The sequence below is a fragment of the Ischnura elegans genome, chromosome X (genome assembly GCF_921293095.1).
Source record: "Ischnura elegans chromosome X, ioIscEleg1.1, whole genome shotgun sequence".
Taxonomy (NCBI): Eukaryota; Metazoa; Arthropoda; class Insecta; order Odonata; family Coenagrionidae; genus Ischnura; species Ischnura elegans.
In genome coordinates, this window is record NC_060259.1 from 70,701,531 (window position 1) to 70,723,947 (window position 22,417).

A 22,417-nucleotide genomic window follows, 5' to 3' on the forward strand; every position below is an offset into this window, starting at 1 on the left:
AGGCAGCAAGCCTTCTCACACACAGTGGTGAATCCGTGGAAAGACTTGACAGCCCCTCTCAGACTGTTAACATTCAAGGGAAAATGGAGAAAGGGATAATATTCTCAGTAAGTCATCTTCATAGGTCATGAAGTTAAATCGCAAAAGATGTAAGATTTTAAACTACGATCGGGGGGGGGGGGTTGGGAAAAATACTACAGACAAGCAAGCATGAGTCAATATAAGAACAAAGATGCGATGGAGGAAACATGATATGATAAGGCAACACAAAACAAATCGTCAAAAGAACCAATTAACTATATTTCATTCCGAATAAGTACAACCGATTCAGGCGTGATGTAGTGGAAGTACGACATGTTGAAATAAAAAGTAAAAGCACTTTTCTTCAATGAAAGCGAAAATCCAATAATTGTGGAAAATGGCAACTATCATTTAGTTCAATATTTAATATCATTTGACCTATATGGCCGCAATAGGGAATTACATCACCGGTATTTGGATTTGCTGGCACATGCTTGATGATTCTACGTGCCATTTTAAATGTATTTGCGCCCGTGGCGAAAAAAATCCTAAACACTCACGATAGTAGCGATTTCGTGAGCCCAAACACTTCGTACAGAACCTGACTCAAACGGCTCAAGTCATTAACCTCTGCGAGTGCAGTGAAGTAGAATACAGCTTAGATCAATAACCTTTTCAGCTCGTAGCAAGAATAGAGGAGGAAATAAAATATCGATTCTTACATGGATAGTAAATATGCATAGAGCTACAAAATGCCGCTTTTCAATCATTTCAGTTTGAAACTTTGTCTTGAGGAGAGTCAAAACGTTTCAATTGGAAACTACAGTTAACGTAAAAGGTCTGATTATTTTCCGACCTGATATTTAAAATAGCAATTTATGCTTTCATAAATTGTTTCTTTTCGAAGTTATTTCAAATCATGCTATCATTCAATTTCCAGACATGTTTCAGTCTCATTATCCAATCCCTGTATCGAATCAAGTTCTGCAAATACCCGTCTAAAACCATAATCGGATGAAGAAGGTACCGCAGTAACATGATAGGGTAACAAATGTTTTCCTAATAATAAGGATTTTGAGTTTTTGGAAAGAGTCTGAGAAGACCAAATATTAGGGATAAGATATGTTTTTGTATGAACGTATATGCATTGCCGTGATGGAAAGTTATTTTTCACTCTTACGTTTTCGAAAATGTTTATATCGATTCCAGTCAATAGGTTAGAATTTTATTGCCCACATAATTATCGTTTTACCTAAATTCAGTCACTCGAATAATAAAATTCCTATCGCATCCCACTCACGGCTTTACCTTTCCTATCACTCTCATCGCCATCTAAAGAATCGCATTTATACCAATGCATGAATTACTTTCCGATTGTGACACATCATATCCACGAAATTTTTTATATATTATCATACTTTGATGCAGAAAATAACTTAAACGCTGTCGTTAAGTGTACTAAACACTGTTTTCAGAGAGTCAAGCGCTTGCGTTTTTTATTCACCTTGATCAGGTGTTATATAATCAGCACTCAGCTAACACTAAGCTTTTTAATGGATAGTTCCTTGGGAAAATTAAATAAACGCAGAATATTGATACTTCTTCAGCATTCAAAATTTAACGTAACATTTATTGCCACGTTTTCAAAATCAGACCGCGCAATTCTCGATGATTTCCAATATGGTGACACTTTCCAAACGTTGGCGCCGATCATTTTGGCAGATTCACACTCGCATTTCAACAAGGGTAATATTTTTTTCGTGAAGTCCAAGGAACAAAAATAATTACTATATAATTATCTCTTTATGAACACGAAAATTCCCTTACGAGTTAATTTATCACCATGCTCTAATCAATTCTTTCTGGTTCCAAATATAACACCCGCCGTAAATTATTCATACAAGTGCATACATCCAATTAATTCAATAAAAAATTATACAGCGTACATGAACGTCTCCAACAGATTTAAAATGACATCTTCTTGATGAAAGTTAAAATAGAATTGCAAGTGAACCTTTTAATGAGCGAATAAATTTGGACTTCACTACCAAAATTTCAAAGCGTATCGCAGGACTCTAAATATAGTCGGTTAAAGAGTGTCAGACGACTCAAGACTATGAAATAACAATGGAAAAAATTGGTAACGTCCCTGGACTAAAGGGACTCAAACACAGTCACTACGAACAAAATTCACTAACTCTTGGTTAACTATGTGGTATTCCATTATTTCCTGGATATAGACAGTTACTTATACCACTTATTTAATTAATACTTACTTTATTTTACTTATTTACTTAATAAGTGGTATAAGTAACTGTCTATATCCAGGAAACAGTCACTACGACCAATCTGGAGATCCATGAAGCAACAGGCTTTCTTGTCTATGAACTGGTATTATCTAAGTACAGTAGATTCCGGTTAATTGGGACATATCGGGACTTCTGCACTTTGCCCCAATTAAGCGGCTGCCCCAATTAGGCGAACTATCCTGCATATGGGCATAAACAAACGTTGAAATGATACAAAGAAGACTAAAGAATGTTAATAATGCAATAGGTCATTAAACTATTTATTTGATTAATAAATCAGCGAGTTTAGTTAATTTATTATTATTTTTAAAAATTAAAACAATTTAGTTAAAAATATTTATCACCGCCTCGGGCGACGCTGAATGAATGTCTTTTACCAAGTCCTTTTAACGAAAAGTCCTATCCTCTTGCGGATAGCATAACAACAAGAGCTTTCAAAAAAGGGCAAGAATAGGATTATTTGTGAAAAATAAGAGTAAATCAAAGGAGGAAAATTAAAAAAATAGTACTCTGAAATTAAACAATTTTAATTTAGTCGCGAGTATAGAGTCTATGTCGCCGACTTATGGCCCAATAAAGCGGCATGCTGTCCCAATTAAGCGGAGAATACTCTGGGATATTCCTCTATTGGGTTCTGTTCTTCAAGATCTGCCCCAATTAAGCGGCTGCCCCAAGTAACCGGTGGACCCATTAAACGGAATATACTGTACAATCATTTCATCTCATCTCCTAAAGAGTAGGCTCTAATACTGTCTACGGAAACCTTGTTTCAGAGGAATGCCTATACCGCCTTGGATAAAGAGAAAACAGGATAGCAAGGCACAGGACTCGGACCATTGGATGAGCCACAAAACTATGGAAACATTGGCGCTAGTGCAACTTACAAAGGAAAGATGGCAATTATCCATGGAGCCCTAGGTTTTTTCCTCTTGCAATGTGATGTGAGGTCAAATCAGATGCTTCATATTTTCAACTGTAGCCTGCCGTGGAAACACGCTGCTGGTTGATACATGCTCCCATATTAACCCTTAACCAGTGACGTGACATATTTGTTACACCACCTGTGGTGTGCGATCTGGGAGACCTTTTGCGATCTGGTTTCCTATTATTTTTTATTGCCTAAATCGAAAGATTATTACTCCTGGAGTACGCATTCCATGCTGTTAGATTTTTGAATGACGATATCTATTTTTCGCGATTAAACGAAATGTGAAAAATTTCAAGCGCGCGAAAACGCGACGGCTAAGTAGGAATGATGGGAAAACTCCGTGTGACGTATTTCTGGTTCTGGTTATGACGTTCCATTTGACGTCGTGTGAGGTAACCTTGGGGCGAGGCTTTGAGCGCTAATGCGACGCAGGCTCCTAGCAGGTAGCAGAGTACCCTGCTAGCAGGTAGCGCTTGGCATAAATAAGAATTATTATTACCCTATCAAATGAAGGAAACTTTCCGAACTTAGGTAATTTTAATGGGTGATTATTAAGAAATGTTTCCCTGAGCTATGTGCCTCATGCATGCATTGGTAATCTCAGACGATGTAAAACTCCTATCTACTCGTAGAGAAACTAGGTCCCTGTGACGTCACGTGGAGTGGAATCGCACGGGCGACAATCTGACCTTTTTCAAATGAGGTTAAAATTGACCATTGCCATTCGTCTAAACAGGGATCTCTAAAACCATATTATTTGTATATTATGAATACACTAATGTTGGGTAAGGAATCACAATCAATGCATTTCGTTTTCTTTGATGAAGGAAACTACCCTATTTACAAATTAAGTGGATTCACCACTGCTTGGCGCGCTTCAGTTGGCGGACGCGGAACTTAAGCCAACATTCCAAATGTAATTCAAGCTGTAATGGTCTTTCACGTGTACTTAGGCCCACTACTCTGCTCTAAATGCTCAGACTAAAATGACGGCCGCGGTTTCCTCAATTCGCTGCCAGTACATCACCACTCAATACGTTTCCTCCTATCGCTATCTAGGCCCATTCGTTTCACATGCCACATCCTATTGATTATACCGTCGGCGCATCAGTTGCAGAAGTAGAGCATTTGGCCGAGGGCTTTGGACTCTAGCGTTCCAAAATAGCCGAGTCGGAATGTACTCCGCTGAGAAGAGCCTTGGCAGTGGGCAACGATTATATTGCCACATGATTCTCCCGAACATTGCCAATCGAAAAAAATCCCATCAATTATTTATTCACTACGTCGACAAATAGCTTCCAAACCCCATGAAAAAATAATGAAAAGAATGATTCGCAAATGGTCCATGGCTTAAATTGTCCTGTTCAATAGATTACCCAGGCATTACAAAGAAATTGGACTTATATATAGATTGCTTTAATCAATCGCTGAATATAATTTTTATCTGAGTCATATTTATTTAAACAGGTTAACTACAAAGGTAAGAAGTTGTCGCTGAGCCGCTAAAACACACCTGGTTCATTGATTAAGTCTCGTAACATCATTCATTACAAATATTACACAGAAAAAACATTTTTCAAGAGATTTTCCAAAACTAGGGGAAAAATTGTTCGTAGAGGATTTCATCTACATTCATGCCATCATCAAATTCAGAGCACTCAATGGAGGACGCGGTTGCACATCATTAAACGTAGCTTAACATAAGATGGTTTGGGAGGAGGCGGGTAAAGATATGGCGTAAGTACTTTACGTAATACTTGGATGGCCACGCAGCTACTGCGGAATAGTACTCCATGAGAAGTTCAGTTCAGTGCGATACTACCAAAATATATTTACGATTCCCTCCACTGCTGAAAATCTGAGCATTCCGTGGGTAGAGTGTTCACAAATCATTGAAAGAGCAGTCCCTTACTCCTCAAGACGGTAGAAACGAGGACCCAACGAAACCAGAGCAAAAGCACAACCCAAGAGCTAAGGAATCTTACATCATCTTTGGTGTTCATTTCAATTCGATTGCCTAAATTTTTTTTAGTTACTACTCCAACTCTGGATTGAAGGAAAAATGATAACTTTCTTTCAACCTAACTCAAAGCAAGCCGAATGCTAGGGCTTCTTTTACTTTCGTAAACTCACCTTCAAATGCATGCTCCAACATTTCCTCTCCGATATCTTTGTACACCATAACTTGGGATGAAAAATCAGAATCATTGGGCTGTAATAGAAGAAGGCATACTGTAATTGCACTCATAAAAAATTTGAATGATATCTGTATACGTACACTATATTTTAAATAACTATTGAATGATCAATAGAGTATCGAACAATTTTCCAACCAATGAACATTAAATGAGAGGTAAATGGTTAACAGCGATAAATCATGTTAGCAAAGTTATAGAGGGGAACAATTTTGAATTTTCGTACGCTTTACAATATGGTACAGAGCATATTGTGATACCATTTCACCTAGCACAAAAAATCTTCAAAGTTTCACATTTCCCATATAAAAGATCCCACGGAGAAAAATCTCACGGTATGAATAGCTTTCATAGCATATGTTACATAAAATTTCGCTACATAACAACGTTTTAGAAACGGGCAATGTCACAATTTTTCCGCAGAAACAAACAGCTAACCACGGATACTAAATTAATATTTTAGCTGAAAAGGTTTCAGGGTAATAATTTATTTAGTGTTATAGATTAAAAAATTATCTACCTGAACCATTTGTAGGGGCTGTTGAAATTGATAAAACATTTATGACTTGGACTTGTGTTTCTCAGGCCTAACGTAGTACAATATAATGTTTCCGATTGAAAAGATGAACACTAGTTACAATAATTTTAAATAATGAATCCCGAATACAGAAATTATCAATCTTTCCATGCATCCATAAAATACACATAGGTATGGAACGATGTACAATTATTTCCTGCCACATGCACGTTAAATGACAGCGAGAAGTACTGGTACTGATAGAATACAATAAAAATGCTATACAATTGGCTAACTGTCCGTAAACTAAGCTACCACTCTGTCAATGAGAATTCACGACTCCTAACAGTTTATTCATTGCAATTAAGCTTGATATTCATTAATTCTAATTATCATAGCAGCGAATCCATTAGTGAAAAATTACCATCATCATCATTGTCAAGAAAATATTATTATTGAAAATCGTTACACATCTCAAATTTTACGTTTGATCTAAAACCTAAGAGTTGAAATATTTTCGAGGTATATGTGTTAAGACACATATATATATATTTTTATTAATTGGATTGCAATCAAACCATCACTCTGGAAAATTTATAACAAATATAATGAGTCGAAATTCAGCAAGCACAAACAAAATTACCAAAAATCAGATTAGTACCACAGAGTCAAGTTATCCATAAAATCCAAACATTATTTTTATATTTTATGGCCAATGATAAGCTGTTTCCACGCCCGCAAGTTTTAATCACATAAATCTAATAAATATTATTTTAAAATTCATATGATTCGCATGTGGCTCGCTAAAAATAATGACCGTCAATTGATAGGACCAATCTCGAGCACTTGAACTACCTCACCAATTTGCGGCTTCTTTTTATCCAATCCCTCTGCAGCGAACATCTTAAACTAATACGTATATTTACTGAGAACTGCAAACAAATAAGCAAGTACTTACATCATGAGACCAGTAGGAATAATCATAGTTGAAGCTTTTAGCTGCATCCTTGGTCCCTGGAGGTGCTTTGGGGTTTATAATACCTGGAAAGACAAAAATGGAAAACATAAGATCACATTGAAAATAACTTTAAACATTTCAGAGTATGGTTCAAGGGTTAGCATTTAAATATACTATACTATAACTGAGCCATCGTCTCTACTTAAAAGCGCGAAAATGACACCCAGTGGAGCAATACGAAGAGTCTGTGATTAATAAGTCAATAATAATGACTTTAGGATCAAAGATATTTGCACAAAAATGCTCTTTCAGGAGCAGGTGAATAGAAAAATATAAAGACACTGTGAGAGAAACTTATAAGAAATACCTTGTTGTGCAAAGAGCACATCAACCAATTTAGATTAGAATTTTCTCACCAACCCACTTATTTTAAATTACAGGACATTTCTTTTTGATCTACGGAGGTTTGCAGTTTCTGCGTTTGAGGAATATTGTAAAGTGATATGTTAACGGGTATACAATTACACTCGTGCAACAGAATTCTGGGTACGCAGTTTGATTAGCCAATAAAAACTATCGTTAACGCTGATATACATTGAAGTTAATATGGAAAAACGGCAAAATAAAACTGACTGGGTGCAGAGTCGGATGCAGGACCCGGGCGCAGGGTAAAACAATCAGGGCACAAGAATCATCAAACACCAGGTTTTTATCAGTTATATTGGAATGTTCACGGAAATTCATAATAATTGGCCTTGATACATAATTCAGTCATTAGATTACCATTAAACCATTAAATTTAACTATGATGCTTACGCACCCAATATTTTACAACTAATTTTTCCCTCTAACCATAGTAACACAATTGCAAATCCTTTGTTTTCGAAAAGAATTCGGGTGAGTAACTGCAGGCTTAGTTTGAATCCTGTGACTGGATAAGTTTACTTCTTTGCACGTTTTCAACTCTTACTGGAATGCATTCTATTTGTGACCTTGACCTGTGACCTTACGCAGTCACAGATTCTTTCCGGAGAAAAGTGGGTCCCACTGCGTTTCCAACGTCCAATAATGTGTATTTTAAAATTGAATAGAGAAATCATGGCTCCATGGAACTCAAATATTTAGACATTTTAGCCTTCATGAGCAAACTTTGTTTAATATCCGACCTAATTCACAGTAAAGAGGTCAATTATGCTACGATAAAACTCTCATTTTACAAAAAAACTATACTCTCAAATACCACTGAGTCAAGTGTCTCAGAAAATTACTAAAATCGAAGGCTAAAAATGAATAGATTAGCATGTAAGTCTACAGACGGCTCCAATCAACTCACCAAAATGGCGGCCGCTTGAAATGTTGTCCATCCACGGCTTATAGTTTTATCAACCAATAACAACAGAGCCATAATTACCAGTCAGCAGTAACGCAAGATACAACACGAGCTGCGTGAAAATACTATTCCAATGAATGAAACTTATTTAAATGAACATTATGCAAGTGGTATCGCCATGATGCAATTATAATCTTAACATAAATTAGGAAGATTTGCACCAAAATGACCAAAAGTAAAACATTCAGGATTATAATCCTGAATATTTTACTTGCATTCTGCATTCTCTCATTGTGTGGATGCATCTTCATTATAATCCTGCACCGCTGCATTTGAACTATCGGTATAAATTATTTAAACAGGAGATATAAAATATTTGAACTAAATAATTAACACTTTCCTTAACTAATAAAGATGGGCAGAGGGAAAATACGAGGAAAAAATCTCCCCACAGGAAAAAATCGTTCAACGAGCCGCAGGCATGATTCCAAAAGCTCCGCTCGAGAGCAAATAAGCCGGAAATAATAGCGCTTTCGCCGACTCTAAAATCATTATCGGTAACCAAGGTCCGAGTACAAAAATATTCCTCAAGCTCTCAGCCGAGCCATTAACATGAAGAATTGGATGTGATACACTTCGATGTACAATCCACTTAAAAAGCACGCATTTGAAAAATTTTACGAAGAGAAAAACTGTTAGCATCTCGCAAGAAATATCTAAATTTTAACTATCGGAATAGTCCGCATGTATTTTACCGGGGCGAAATGATCTCACATTGAAAGTGTTCTCAATGAACAATAATACAGACAATGCAAGAGGAATCTCTTATCTGAAAAACCAAGGAATACCTCAACATCTTTTAATCCTATTTACCGCAATGCTAAAAAAACATATAAAACACCTCTGATAATAACTTTTGGAGGATATACTATAAGCAGTATTCCACCGAACGGGCGATAGAACAAACAGGGTGATTTCAATATTAATAAACGTTGATGTCAAGATTATAGCAGTTTTAAGTCTGTTTGGAGAGGTTACTTGCATTTGCTTGACATATCCAAAGGACGAACTAGTTTACAATACTGGTACGGGAGTTATTATTTACTAGGTACCCACGATTTTAAACTCGCTTAGATATTTGCCAAGCATGCTACACTACATCCTTAGAACGGAGCATTGAAGACTGGTGAAAGATTCGATATGAACGTAGCTTGTGGATCCTACTCCCCAAACAACTATTACCCAGTCCATCAACCTAATTGTCCCCCATTATTAAAGTTCTATCTTGACCTTATTACGGTCTAAACTGGGCTCGAGTGCTTTAACATCCCAAATGGTCACGAATGTCGGTCGAGAATTGTTGTAATTCAGGCTACACGCTCGTAATATTGGGCAAACATTGCCGATTAACATGAAAATGAGGCTAGAAACTTCTATATGGCACTACCCACAAGGGTAGCCTCATATAAAATTCGACATGCAGAATGTACTACTAACACTGCTTAATGTTTGTGGATATACTTTTGTGGATCCGCGACATAGGAAATAAAAATTAACTTTGTTCATTCTACACTAATACTTCTTTCCCGACTATAGTTTAGACAAATACAAACACCTCAATAATGATAAAGCATTGTCAAAACCATGCCCAGGGATAAATTACTCGGGTGGAATGCACAAAGATAATTTTTATTTCCTTTCAATCGTTAAATCGCGCAGATCTTCCCTTTTTTTATTGCAACTCTTTCTTCGGCTCGGAGTACGACCTACATCCTTTCATCGGATCCATAAATGCCATTCTCCCCCACCCCCGTTCACCTGAAAAGCTTCGAGCCGTCAGTCTCCAGCATCCACATCCCCGTCAATGCAAGCCCAAAAACGTCCTACATCGCTCCTAGCCGTCCACCTCGTCTCACCCTCAATACCAACATGTCGAACACCTGCACACAACATTCTCATCCTCCTTCAGTATGATTCCTCTAATTTGTACTAATACTATTGTCTTTAGGCCAGTTAATAGTAATAATAATAATAATACAATTATTCGTTTTTATTGGGCGAGATTATAGCTAGAAAGTTCCATATTCCATCTAACTCTCGACACATTTTTACACGATACATTAACAAGTACAAGTTAATGAGTGAATGCAGGAACGATTTTCATGCATTCGCACAAATTGGGAGGTTACACGGTGCATTTTTGCGTTCATTCATTGCGACATTTATTCGTAACGGTTAATGTACCGTGCAAAACGGGCATTTTAATAAGGTTGAAAATTTACTCCTGGGATAGCATTCTCAGTCAAATAGGGGGAGATTATAGAGTATGAAATTGTTATAAGAAGCAGGGTCGCCCATAGGAGGGACGCATGGCCCAAGTTGCACCACAGCAACAATTTCAGGGGGATATTTTCATTAAAAGAATAAATATTGAGCTTCTAAATTCTTAAACTATCACTATCACGTCTCATTTCGATAAGCTGGAAGTCCTGACCCGTCGTTTTTTTTATAATTTTCACTGTATACTAACTTTACTTCCAGGCTACATCGAGCAGATTAGTTAAATCGAAACACATTTCAACAATCATAGTTTTCACAACCACAACACATATTTTTACACACTTAATGACGTGTATTAGAATTGATTTCAATTTAAAAACTAACAAATGGCCGTCCAAAACCATATCTGTAATTCCTTTACGATTTTAAGCTAACAAAAGACCGGCTTATAGATGGTAGGGCAAAAAAAATACATGGAAATATTTTTCCAAATGGAATTTTGGTTAATTAATTAGAGCACAATGGAACAAAATTTCCAATGTATGATTATTGAATTCTATATTGTTATCAAAAGCAAGCAAGTGTGCGGAATTTCAAGCCGATCCGACAATGGGAAGTGAATTAAAAATCAATTACAAGATTCCATCGATAAAACAGACGAAGCAAGTTAAGAAAAAGCGTGTAAAATAGCGAGGGACCTGGCTAAATAAACGGAGAAATTAGCGTGGGATTAGAAAGATTATGAATTTACGGGAAAATTATCAGCGTCAATCATGGAAGAAGACAACTTGGGATGAAAAGGAACATGGATATAATATTGAATTAGAAATAACTCCGAAAAAGAATTACAGAAGGGGCCGAGTACGCGTTAACAATTACCCCACACCTCTAGGCTGTTAGTTCGGCATCGACTGAAGTCAACTCATGTACTCGGGCTACCTATTATTTACGAAAAAGATTCGCCAAAAATATTTAAACATAATAATGAAATAAGAGTGCGATTTTGCACCTCAGCGCAGTACAAAAGTCAAAAATGATTTTTTTAAGGCATTCACAGTAGTCCACTTGACTAGTTTCAACACTGCTTCGAACCTTTGAACACTGAACTGCTGACGACATGCCTTGACTTAATACTCACAATCTAAGAGGTAAATCCTAAATCATGGGCGTAACCAGCGAGGGGCTGGGGGCAACTTCCCCCCTCCCCCCCCCCCCTTTGAAACAAAAATCGCAAAAGTCTTTACGCAAAATCAGCACTGAATTGAAACGAAAGTTTTCAACAAATTTTCTTTATTACCCACGAAAAATTATATTTATTAGTATAAGATATGTAACTAAAATAAAACTATTTTTTAAAGGAAATAATCTCACAAACTAATAAAGCGCTGTTATAATTTTCTTAAAAGGTTGGCTTCATTCACCTTTTCCATACTAAAATGTCACAACTTGGCTTGCCCCCCTCAGCTATGATTCTGGGCACGCCCTTGTCCTAAATAACTATCCTTATTCATAAACACAATAAACGAAAATCATATTTTAAAGACAAGAAACTAAAGATATTTGCGTAATTTAGGCGAAGTCGGTGTAGCGGTGCACGTTTTGCGATGTTGGTACCAGAGATTCCCAGCCGCCATGTTGCCAGCTTCAGGCAGTTTTTTGCAAATATCTTTCTTTTTTATATTCAAATTATACTTCTCCGTATATATTTAGATTCGTCACAAAACTTTGCTTCTAATGTGCGCCGTCTCAACAAGTCTTGTTACAAACAGTTACGCTAGCTCGAAAAATCCACATTTCTCCAAAAGAGCCCACGTTAAATTATCCTAATTTTACCGTCAAATATCTCAACAAAGGCACGTGGGATTCTCATTTTCTTTGAATCATTGAAAGTGGGTATTTCAAAGAATATGCGACCAAAGTTTCATCAAATTCTTGTTACTTTTACCGAGGCACTCCAACTGCCTTAAGCTAATTTTCCGTTAAGTGGTTGGTTAGAATTTATCGCTAATTTTAGACGTAGAACGCCCTTTACACCGTTGCCGCGCAGGCGATGTTCCGCAGAATTCCACACGGATTAGAGCAAGGAAGTATTAATGAGGGAGGAGCGAATCACACTTTAAAAAATAAACACCTCGCATGGACTGCCCCTCGCTCTCCCTCTTTCTCTCGAGGACTTTCTCGAGTTGCTGGTCACGATTTTCCCGCTCACCCTTGCCTCCTTTCGCTAGGGCGGAAAAGACCATTTGGCCCTCGGAGTGGCGAAACCCTTGACGGGGCACTCGAGAAAGCCAAGGGACGAGACGGGAAGTGGAGCCAATGAAGTTTGAACCCGCACGGAGACCTCACGAATCACTTCAAAGCGTCTCCCACTCATCCGTCCCACGTCCCCGACGTGAGAGCGAAACGTCGCGGAGTCGAGGAATATTTTTAGGGCGATAGTGGATTTCACCCTACGCCACTAGTAAAGCCGGGTAAAAGAGGTTATTGAGGCTGGCTTAGAAAACATTAGTGTAAAGTTAAATAAATTACCGAAAGAAAAATTAAGTCAACACACCTGGGGTATTCACGAGAAAATTACTATAAGCTGGACACACTTGTGCTAATCTTGCATGGATTTGCTACAGAAATTACTAGCCGTTAGCAAGTTTTGCATTCGAGTGAATTAATGAGGAATGTAATTTAATTTTTGAATGAGGACAGTTAATTTGTTAGCATGCGTAATATTTTTATGAGCGTGTGGTGCGCATGTGGGGATCCTCTCGCATGCACCATGCTGGTGATTGGTCAGCCCCTGCCAAACACCTTAGAGATGGCTCGCAGGGCATTATATAATGTAATGTACAATTCTTGTGAAAACTAAAAGGATATCGCGTCGATTATGGTGTTATAATTGATTTGAGTCGTTCCTCAGCCATTGATGACCTTCTCACAGCTTTATTTATAATATCAATGTTTTTTTTCACCCCCAGATATCCTATTCGATGATTCACGGTTTGCGTGAAGAGAAAATGGAAGAGAGCGGTGAAAAAAATGCCAACGACAATGTGCAGTCAAGATATTTCGCGTAAATTCAACATCGACCACGCCTTACGCAAATTTTTTACGTCATTTTACCAAGGCGTTGCGCAAATTTTCTCTATGATACTGATACGCAGGGATGCAAACTTACAAAAAATATTAGGGGGGGCCAAACCGGAGTTCTTGCCCCAGGAAATTGTATAAGTAGTGAGTTTTAAGTCTTTTAAGTATTATAGAAGAGTCATATGATCAACATTATTACCCTGATAACTCGAATCTCGATATCTGTACACTCCGGGGAAAATCAACCAGCCTGACACATTTTTTCCTCACACCCATAACGAAGTTTGAGGAGGCTTGGGCCTCCTCAGGCTCCATGGAGTTGATGCCACTCCTGATACGCAAATATTCTCTATGATCTCTACCATTGACCCGCAGGGGCGCTCATAACAAAATAAACGCGTGCTGAACCAAACGAACCATTCTTGTGAAAACTAAGGGGACATCGCGGCAAAGATTGTATTTAAATTGATTTAAGGCGTTCCTCAGCTATATTGACAACATTTTCAGACCTTTTTTATGATATCAATGCCATTTTTCACCCCAAGATCTTCGATGATTACCGATGTGCGTAGCGACACTGCGTAGTCAAGATTTTTCGCCTTAATTAAGAATCGACCACACTTTACGCCAATTTTACATCAATTTAACGAGGCTTAGGGCAAATTTTCTCCATTAATGCTGCCACTGACCCGCTGGGAATGAAATCTCCCGCTGTTCCTACGGTTAAATCAAAGGTATTACATTCCAAAAACCGGATTTTAGGCTGAAATTTACGCACGTAATTTAATCTATATTAAAATTAAAAACTACAAACTGACCATAAAAATGTTTTAAATAACTTAAAACCAGACCATGGCTTCAGCACATAGTACGATTATATTTTAGCAATGAACATAATGACGGAACAATGTGGGGAAATCATGGTCGTTTTCGTGATTTAAAATATTTTACGGGGAGAGTTGCTTACTCTTTTAGTGAGGGTGTTTTTTTTACATGGAAGTAAAGTTGGGAACAGCGGTAAATGGATCCAAAAAACTTGGGATCTAAATCGTACGGGGACTCATCGTCATCGCTTCAAACGTCTCGTACTCATCCTTAACCCCCATAAGGTACGACAAAAATGAAAGACTAGAGAAACAACTTTGGACCAGAGTGGAGATAGCAGCAAGTAGTATAGCCGCGCATAAAAGCCTAATAGGTCGAATGAGGAAAACTTAGCAGTTTTGTGCCGTCCACAGGAACAAATTACACGTATTCTAACATGTTATCATCAGGTCTGCTTCCTCAACCGTCTCCTTCCATCTGATGATGTATCACACACGACAGTTTCGAAACGTGCAGTGTTTCCGTGTATTAAAAATTACTTTCGGTAGAAAATTACTAAGTTTTAGTTTATTTAATCTCGTTGAGTGATGTTCCATCAAATTGGCAAGATTGATTTCGTATTAAGATTTCGAGGCTTTCCTCTACATTTCTGTCAAAATTAAAACACTGATAATGGGCAAAAAATAACATCAGGCATAACTTAACATCCAACTATGGTTTCAGCAACTCGTGCCATTACAGATCAACGATGAAAAAAATGGTACCAGAGGTTGAAACCGTGGTCGGTTGTTAATCTATTGAAAATATTGCGGGAAAAGTTGCCAGTGTTTTAATCTAGAGATGGGAGTAACGCTCATGATAAGGCTGTTGAGTTGGATTCTCATTCCATGAGCATGTTAATAATGAGAAAGTAAGTAGCTCGTCAATAATGTGTAACATTATAGGTTTACATACTGCCATGAATTATATAAGAATATTGCAACATATAAATTAAAAACTAACAGGAAATATCACAGTACTTGTGATATTCTTCGAAGCATTATGTTATCAGTCATTATGATTAGATCGTTAAGTCGCGAGATAAGCATTACATTAAGGATTAGCAGCGATTAAGTCCAAATCGTCACTACTGGCAAATCTGAAAGTCTCATACTTTAACCTTCATTGCATGAAAACTTATTCCTGGCAGATATTTTGGGGATGCGACCGATAGCATAGCCCATTTGCGCCACTGGAAAGGGAGGGGAAGAAAGAGAAGAGATCGACTTGGCGACGGTATCAGCTATCTCTTGAGGCCGTTTTACACGAGGCACGGAATTGCGCAGGTTAGAGCTGCATTAATTTCTAAAATGGCGTGGAATTGCGCGAATGCATGAACGAGAACAGGGGCTATTTTGCCGTCTCGCATCCACGCATTCTCGCATGTGTTCTAGCAATTCACCGCTTTACACGACGCAACTTTGATTGCGCCTTAGCACGTACGTCAGATTGCGCAATTCCGTGTACCGCGTAAAACGGCCTTTAAAGAAAGACGCCAAGGGTACCACGGCTTAACGTCCCATCCGACGGACGGAGCGCTGTACTGGAAGTGCCCTCCATGACACCAACAAGCAGGGATCAGGCAGTCTCGGAAAATCTCCGTCACCGTTGAGATTAGAACCCGGTCCCACTCAGTAAGAAGCCTGCATTGCAGCCATCACACCCACAAAATATCTCACATAATATTTCATAGCATTGCCTTTCAATATCTTTCCAATAAATAAACCGCTAATCAATAGAGTATTGCACGTGGTTAAGTTTAGAAAGGCTCTTATTACCCTCCTTTTGACGAAGAGAGAGAATAGTTTCCCACTTCCCTCCAAGTCAGACATGGACCATTCACGCGGAAAGACAGTCGAGATGTGATTAACGTTCGGTTTCTATCATGGGCTGATCCACCCGATTCCGTAATTGGATGGACGTACTAAACTCAACAGAACTTGGTTTGCGTCAAGGGCCAATCACTATTCCCATTTCTCTTTTCTGTTTTACGCTCAGATACGATGAAAGTTACTGATGCTCACAGAGGCGTGCAACACGGAAGTATTAGCAGTAATAGTAAAATTGCAATTGGAAGCTTTCAAAGTGAAGCAGAAAAAGCTTTTATTCCATAATTAATTCTAGTTTCATTCCAGCTGTCGGGATGGTGATAGCGGATTTCTGTTATTCCATCCAGTCCGATTGAGGCCCGTATCCTTAGTCGACCCTGTAGGGCCAACCGACCCTGGATACGTCATCAGCCCCTACATAAACCGATCTCGCCCAACATACGCCACATCAAGCCCTACATATGACCGTGTTTGGAACTAAACGGGCTCTACTTAATGTAGGTTACCCGAACCAGCCATACACCCCACAAAAACATGGCGGCCAAATTTCGTCTGCTGATCACTTCGATTAAAGAATCTACGTTGCAATGGATATTAAGGGAGACGAGCTCACACGAACCATTTTAAAACGTACAGTAATACAGCAGAAAGGTAATAATACTATCACATTATACCCATCAAGTGAAATGAATAATAAAATTGGCTGAGGTACAATAAGTACAATATATTGGTATACATCAGCTAGTTTCTGCGGATATATATAAATATTTTTCACCTTTGGCACTTGGTACGCTTTTGAGAAACCGATGTCGTTTACGTACAGCAATATAAAACATATTTTCATGCCGCTATTTGCCACATAATAAACTTAACTACGGAAGGTAAAAGCTAACCTTGATGATGCAACGTAAGTTCTCACGTCAATGATCATATTTGCCCCGTAATTATCACTATCTTGTGCATACCGCTTTTGAAGTAATTTAAAGACAATATGATTCTACTTTTGGCTCGATATGAGAGTATTTGTAGCGATAATTAATGTACCGACACGACCTAGCGGACGACACCGTTTATTTACCTTGAGCCGTTGCCCTAACAATTCGGCCGAAAATAATCTGACGTCTTTTCTTAGTTCCATCGTCTCATTACGTAACCAGAGTGGAAAAATGTCGCTGTGCCATCATCTACGTCATTTCTGAGAACTTGACGACGGAATTACCCCCCACCACTTATGTAGGGTCGACTGAGAAACGCATGTAGGGGCCTCTTGCTATGTAGGGACGGGTATGTAAGGTCGACTAAGAATACGGGCCTGAAATTTCGTATATCTCAATATTGAAGTATCCTAGAGCGGTAATGGAATCACTCGCGAAATGTATAGTTACTTGACAGGGAGACACGGGCCGCGATTGCTACTACACCTGTACAAAAATGACACATGAGGGAGCATGACTGTCAAGATTTCTTTTAAGCGACAACTCTGCATTTGACAAAATTGTGTCATTTTAAGCTTGTTGCGTTAGTTGTGCTGTTGTGTAAGTTGTAGTCAGTCAGACAATTGTGTCCTTTCTAATATCCAACGGGTTGAAATTTTACCATTTATAAGAATGAACACATGAACTTTTCACTAATTTGGAAATTTAAGTACATGAAACTTAAATGGTTTTCAGTCAAATAAGCTTTTTATATTAAGCACGAAATATAATCGCACGATGTTGCATCCTAACGTAGCGTGATGGAAGGGAATATTTAAATAATTATCAAATAATCGTAAATCTTGGTACATCTACGAAAAAGTCCTCAAGGCAGATCCCAATTTGATACTTAGAGTGCATATTTTTTAATATGCTTAACTTATTTTCTAACCGAAAAAAAATCAGTTTCCTTACCTGGGAAATAATTTCCGATAAAACATCTTTTTGTTGGAAATGCTTACTGTTTGAAAGGGATTCGAGTTATTGAGATATAACTATGGCATACGGGTATTGGAAATTGCATCACCATAATATGAGCTCATCTATCGTGCCGAATTCTATGAAATTTCAATTCTCACCCCCTCTTCCTAAGGCAACAATATCCCGAATCTTCACTCGACGCTTGATTCAGAGCCTTGCCAATTATCGTCAAACCGATACCAGCGACTGAGTTGGCATTACAAGCCCAGATCTCCCCATTCTGACATGGATTTCCGAATATTCCTCGCGCGCACGTCACTCACAACGCCGGCCGACTCCCTCAGAACGCCAGTCATGCGGCTAATTGACTCATTAAGGGACGCAGCGAGGTGTCACCAGCAAGCGCCGATCCGCGCGCCTCCGTCCTCGTCAATTGTCCGCACGGCTATGCGCCCACGCACCACCCCCTGAGGGTGGGTGGCAGGTGGTGTAACAAGGCTGAGGGAAACGATGGGAGATTAGTGAAACGTATTCAGTCCGGGTAGGTTATCCTTCAGATGTTTCTGCTGTGGTATTGAATACGGACACGAAAGAGAGAAATTGACGCATTTAACGCAATTAGGAAATGTTCAAATAACAAGACTGAAACGTAAAAAACTTTCGTCAAACTTCATAGACGTACCACGTCAAAACCTACGTCGTAGAGTATTAACACTTCCAGTCAGATATTTTTCCTCTTTTTTGATGAATATAATTTTTTATATTTAATTTTAATGCTGATCCTATGAACATTTAAGCTAAGGTTTGGCTATTTTTCGCGTAAAAAATGTTGAGGTCTACGTCCATAATTATGGGCGGGCACACATATTGAGAGATTAAAATCCCATAAAGGTCATGTCCATGCTAATGGACGTTGTGACAGTATAACGGCTTAAATTTCTGTGGAATTGTAATTTTTTCACATTTCAATACGTTAAGTCGATTCCATAAAGTCAGGCCCAAGAGAACGGATTAACCAACTAAATTAGGCTTTTTTTACAGTTAAGGGGCGATTTTATAGTATCGAGTAATTTTTTCACATCATAAGAACCGAATTTTGCGACTTTTCCTATAAATGGTAATTAATAAGGTTTAAGGTTAGTATGAGATAATTAGATTCACTTCAACCTAAACCTATCTCAAGTTAAACTAATTGTTCGATGGAAAGTAACTGATTCTTAAAAGCAAACGAAACGTTAAGGGGATTTTGTTAGGGAAATATCATTGCTAAAAATGGTTGTGACAGGGTAATGCTTTTATTTTTCAGGTCTTGATGTAATCAAAATTCCTTCTTTAACCGTCCCAAATTCACTATCACTATTCCAGAAAACACATTTCATCAAATGGTCTAGAAATTAAAACCAAGCTGAGCGGTCACATTATTTAAACGTGAAAACTATCCGGGCTCCCTCAGATTGTCTAAAGGCCTGGTTACACGGTACGTATACACGTACGAATTAATATGTAAATTCATGAACGATTTAGGTGGATCGGAATGGAACATGTACGGATGCATGAACCAAATTAAGACAGGTTCTATTTTATGTGCATGCGCTTACAAGAGTTGAGTGGTCATACGGTGCATTTTCGAGTTCATTCACGCGTTCACACATTTCGACATTAACTCGTACGAGTTAATGTATCGTATAATCAGGCCTTTACGAGTGTAAAGAGGGAAGCAACTGCACATGTACAGACAAGCATTCTGATTTTTAAAAATGAGCTCGCATTTGAGCTCCTTCATACGTCCACTCTTCATCAACTATGACCTTCATTATTCCCCTCCATTTCGACAACTTATCCCTCATCCACTGAGCTACAAATAGCTCCCACGCTATGTCTTGCCTCACTTGAGCCGCACTCAATATTCATTAGTTTCATAAAAAATAACATTTTCATCTCTGGGAGGATAAAGTGTGGGTGCTGATTCAGTTTATTAGAAATAAGTGTAGAAGAGACTGGGGCCGTATTCTGTACTTCGCCGGTGCCTCACCGATTGGTTTGGAGATACGTAATACGGCCCCTGATCGGTGACTAAGGATTGGCACGCAATATTAATATCCAAACATAATCAGTAACTACGCTTCATTCTCAAGGTGATGAAAGGCTTGTATCTCATTTTTTAGGGAATTTTTGGAAAAAGCGTGTTTTTTCATCTTTCCTAATATTATTTAATTTTTTTCCTTTTTAGTGATGAATCATGTAATCGACTAAAGTAGAGCTGTTAAAGATATTTCTGCCAAAAAATATATAGTTAAAGCCATCAAATGAGAAATTTAAAAACTATTTTTCCACAAGAAATTTGGTTAATTAATTAGATCACAACGGAAGAAAATATCAAACGTCTGACTATTGAATATTGTATTGTCATCAGAAGCAAGCAAGTGAGCAAATTTTTAAGCCGATCTGAAAATGGGAAGTTAAAAATCAATTACAAAATTCCATCAAAGAAACAGACAAACAGACGAAGCAGGAAGGCAAGCATGAGCAAGAAAAAGGATCGTAACGTCGTGTAGTCTGTAATGCTGGCTTCTAACTTCGCGGCCCCGGGTTATACAAAGCCCACAATTTGAAAGGGAACACACTGCAGGTGAACGAAGAAATTTTTGCTACAGTTTGAAAAAGCAAGAAGCATAGATTCTACATCTTCATACACAGGGATTTAAAACACATTTCGCACGTTTTATTTTGGCGTTTCTCGAAAGCCATTTGAATTTTAAGAGTTCGCGCGAGTTAGCAGTGAAATTGACAGTTTCAACAGCTATCCAGCTGGGGTCTTTATTTTTTACTAAACTTGAAGTGGGTTCCTTAACCTCATGAGACCAGCTGAAGAGGGCCTCTAACGCAAGATGCGAGACAAGAAAAACTCCTGACCTCAAAAGGGCGGATGTGGACGGGATCTCTGAATGGAGAAAACACCCACGACACCACTCCACCTTTCACGTTTTAGAATTTGACATCATGCAGAACAAGGAAATTACCCAGTGTCCGCACGTAACCCCATTATTTTCTTGAGAAAACCAAATTAGCCAGGAGTTTGATGACCTAAAAGACCACAGATAATCTCAAGAACCATATTAATCAATTAAAATTTATTGGAAACTTTCCGAAAAGACTTTAAATTCACATGATGACGAAACCAAATGTACTAAAACCGTCATGAAGTAATGTTAAATCATTTGTGGAAAATTTCAAGCAATTTGTGGAAAACTTGCAATTTACTAATATGCTAGAATACCACCAGATTAAGTCTGAAACAACTCTCAAAAAATCTCTTTCAAAGGAACATCTCTCTCCCAAACAAAATTTCTGCTTCAAGAACTTCTTTTGCATAAGAAATGTAAAATAATGGTGTACAAAAAGAAACAAAGGATTAGAAAAATAATTGACAAAATACGGTTTGCAAAAATACCTCTATTAAATATCCTGTATAATGTTTTAGCTGGTACTTAAACCGATTAAGTTACCGCTTTAGGCGTGTATTCATCAGTTAAGCAATTTTTTCTTCCGCAAGACGATTGCAATTTATTACCAGAACTCATTGTATCTTTCCACAGGTCAGAAAAAGTCCCTATTTTCTTCATTCCACTTCACATTATTCCCTTCATCTCTAGTTCGATTCTTACAATGGTTTCCGCATACCATTTCTATTCAGTAACTTGTAAATTCACATAATCACTCACAAAAAAGTATTTTCTCCTCACCTAACACGAGGAGTAATCTCCGCAAAAAAACACTTGAAACATAAACATCTCTTCATAAACATCTCATTCTCATAAACATCCAAAATGTCGCCCAATTTCATTTCCCAAGTTTACTTCCACCGTCAAGGTTCGTAGGCTACCCTTCCCAGCCTAGTAGGATGTCAGAATTTACCTGAAGGATTTACGACACAGCCAAAGTACGTACTAATTTTATGGGCACATGGATACTCAAGGTATTTACGACCCTCCACAATCCACCTGGAATCACATTGGAGCCGCCCACTGTCAATAAGGAGCTACTAAATGCGAAAACTGACGAGGCCGTTTGCAGACGAAGAATAAATGCAGCGTCAAGGATACTCCTTTTGCCCATATGGGCATGAATTAGTAAAAATATATAAACAAGGGATATTCTTTCTTTTAGATTCACACAAATAATTTAGGTGCTCACCACATAGCTTTCTGAG

At 38.1% G+C, this 22,417-nt stretch overlaps 1 protein-coding gene across 10 annotated transcripts in view; it reads right to left on the minus strand.

Annotated features, from left to right (window-relative positions):
• Positions 1-22,417, minus strand: part of LOC124170740 (kinesin-like protein unc-104) — a 256,423-nt gene that overhangs the window by 78,569 nt on the left and 155,437 nt on the right. For all 10 annotated transcript variants that reach the window (XM_046549652.1, XM_046549660.1, XM_046549659.1 and 7 more), the window contains 2 exons: positions 6,929-7,011; positions 5,392-5,470 (listed from right to left, as the gene is read on the minus strand). In XM_046549652.1, coding sequence (XP_046405608.1) covers positions 5,392-5,470; positions 6,929-7,011 — 162 coding nt within the window. The remainder of the gene's footprint in view (positions 1-5,391; positions 5,471-6,928; positions 7,012-22,417) is intronic.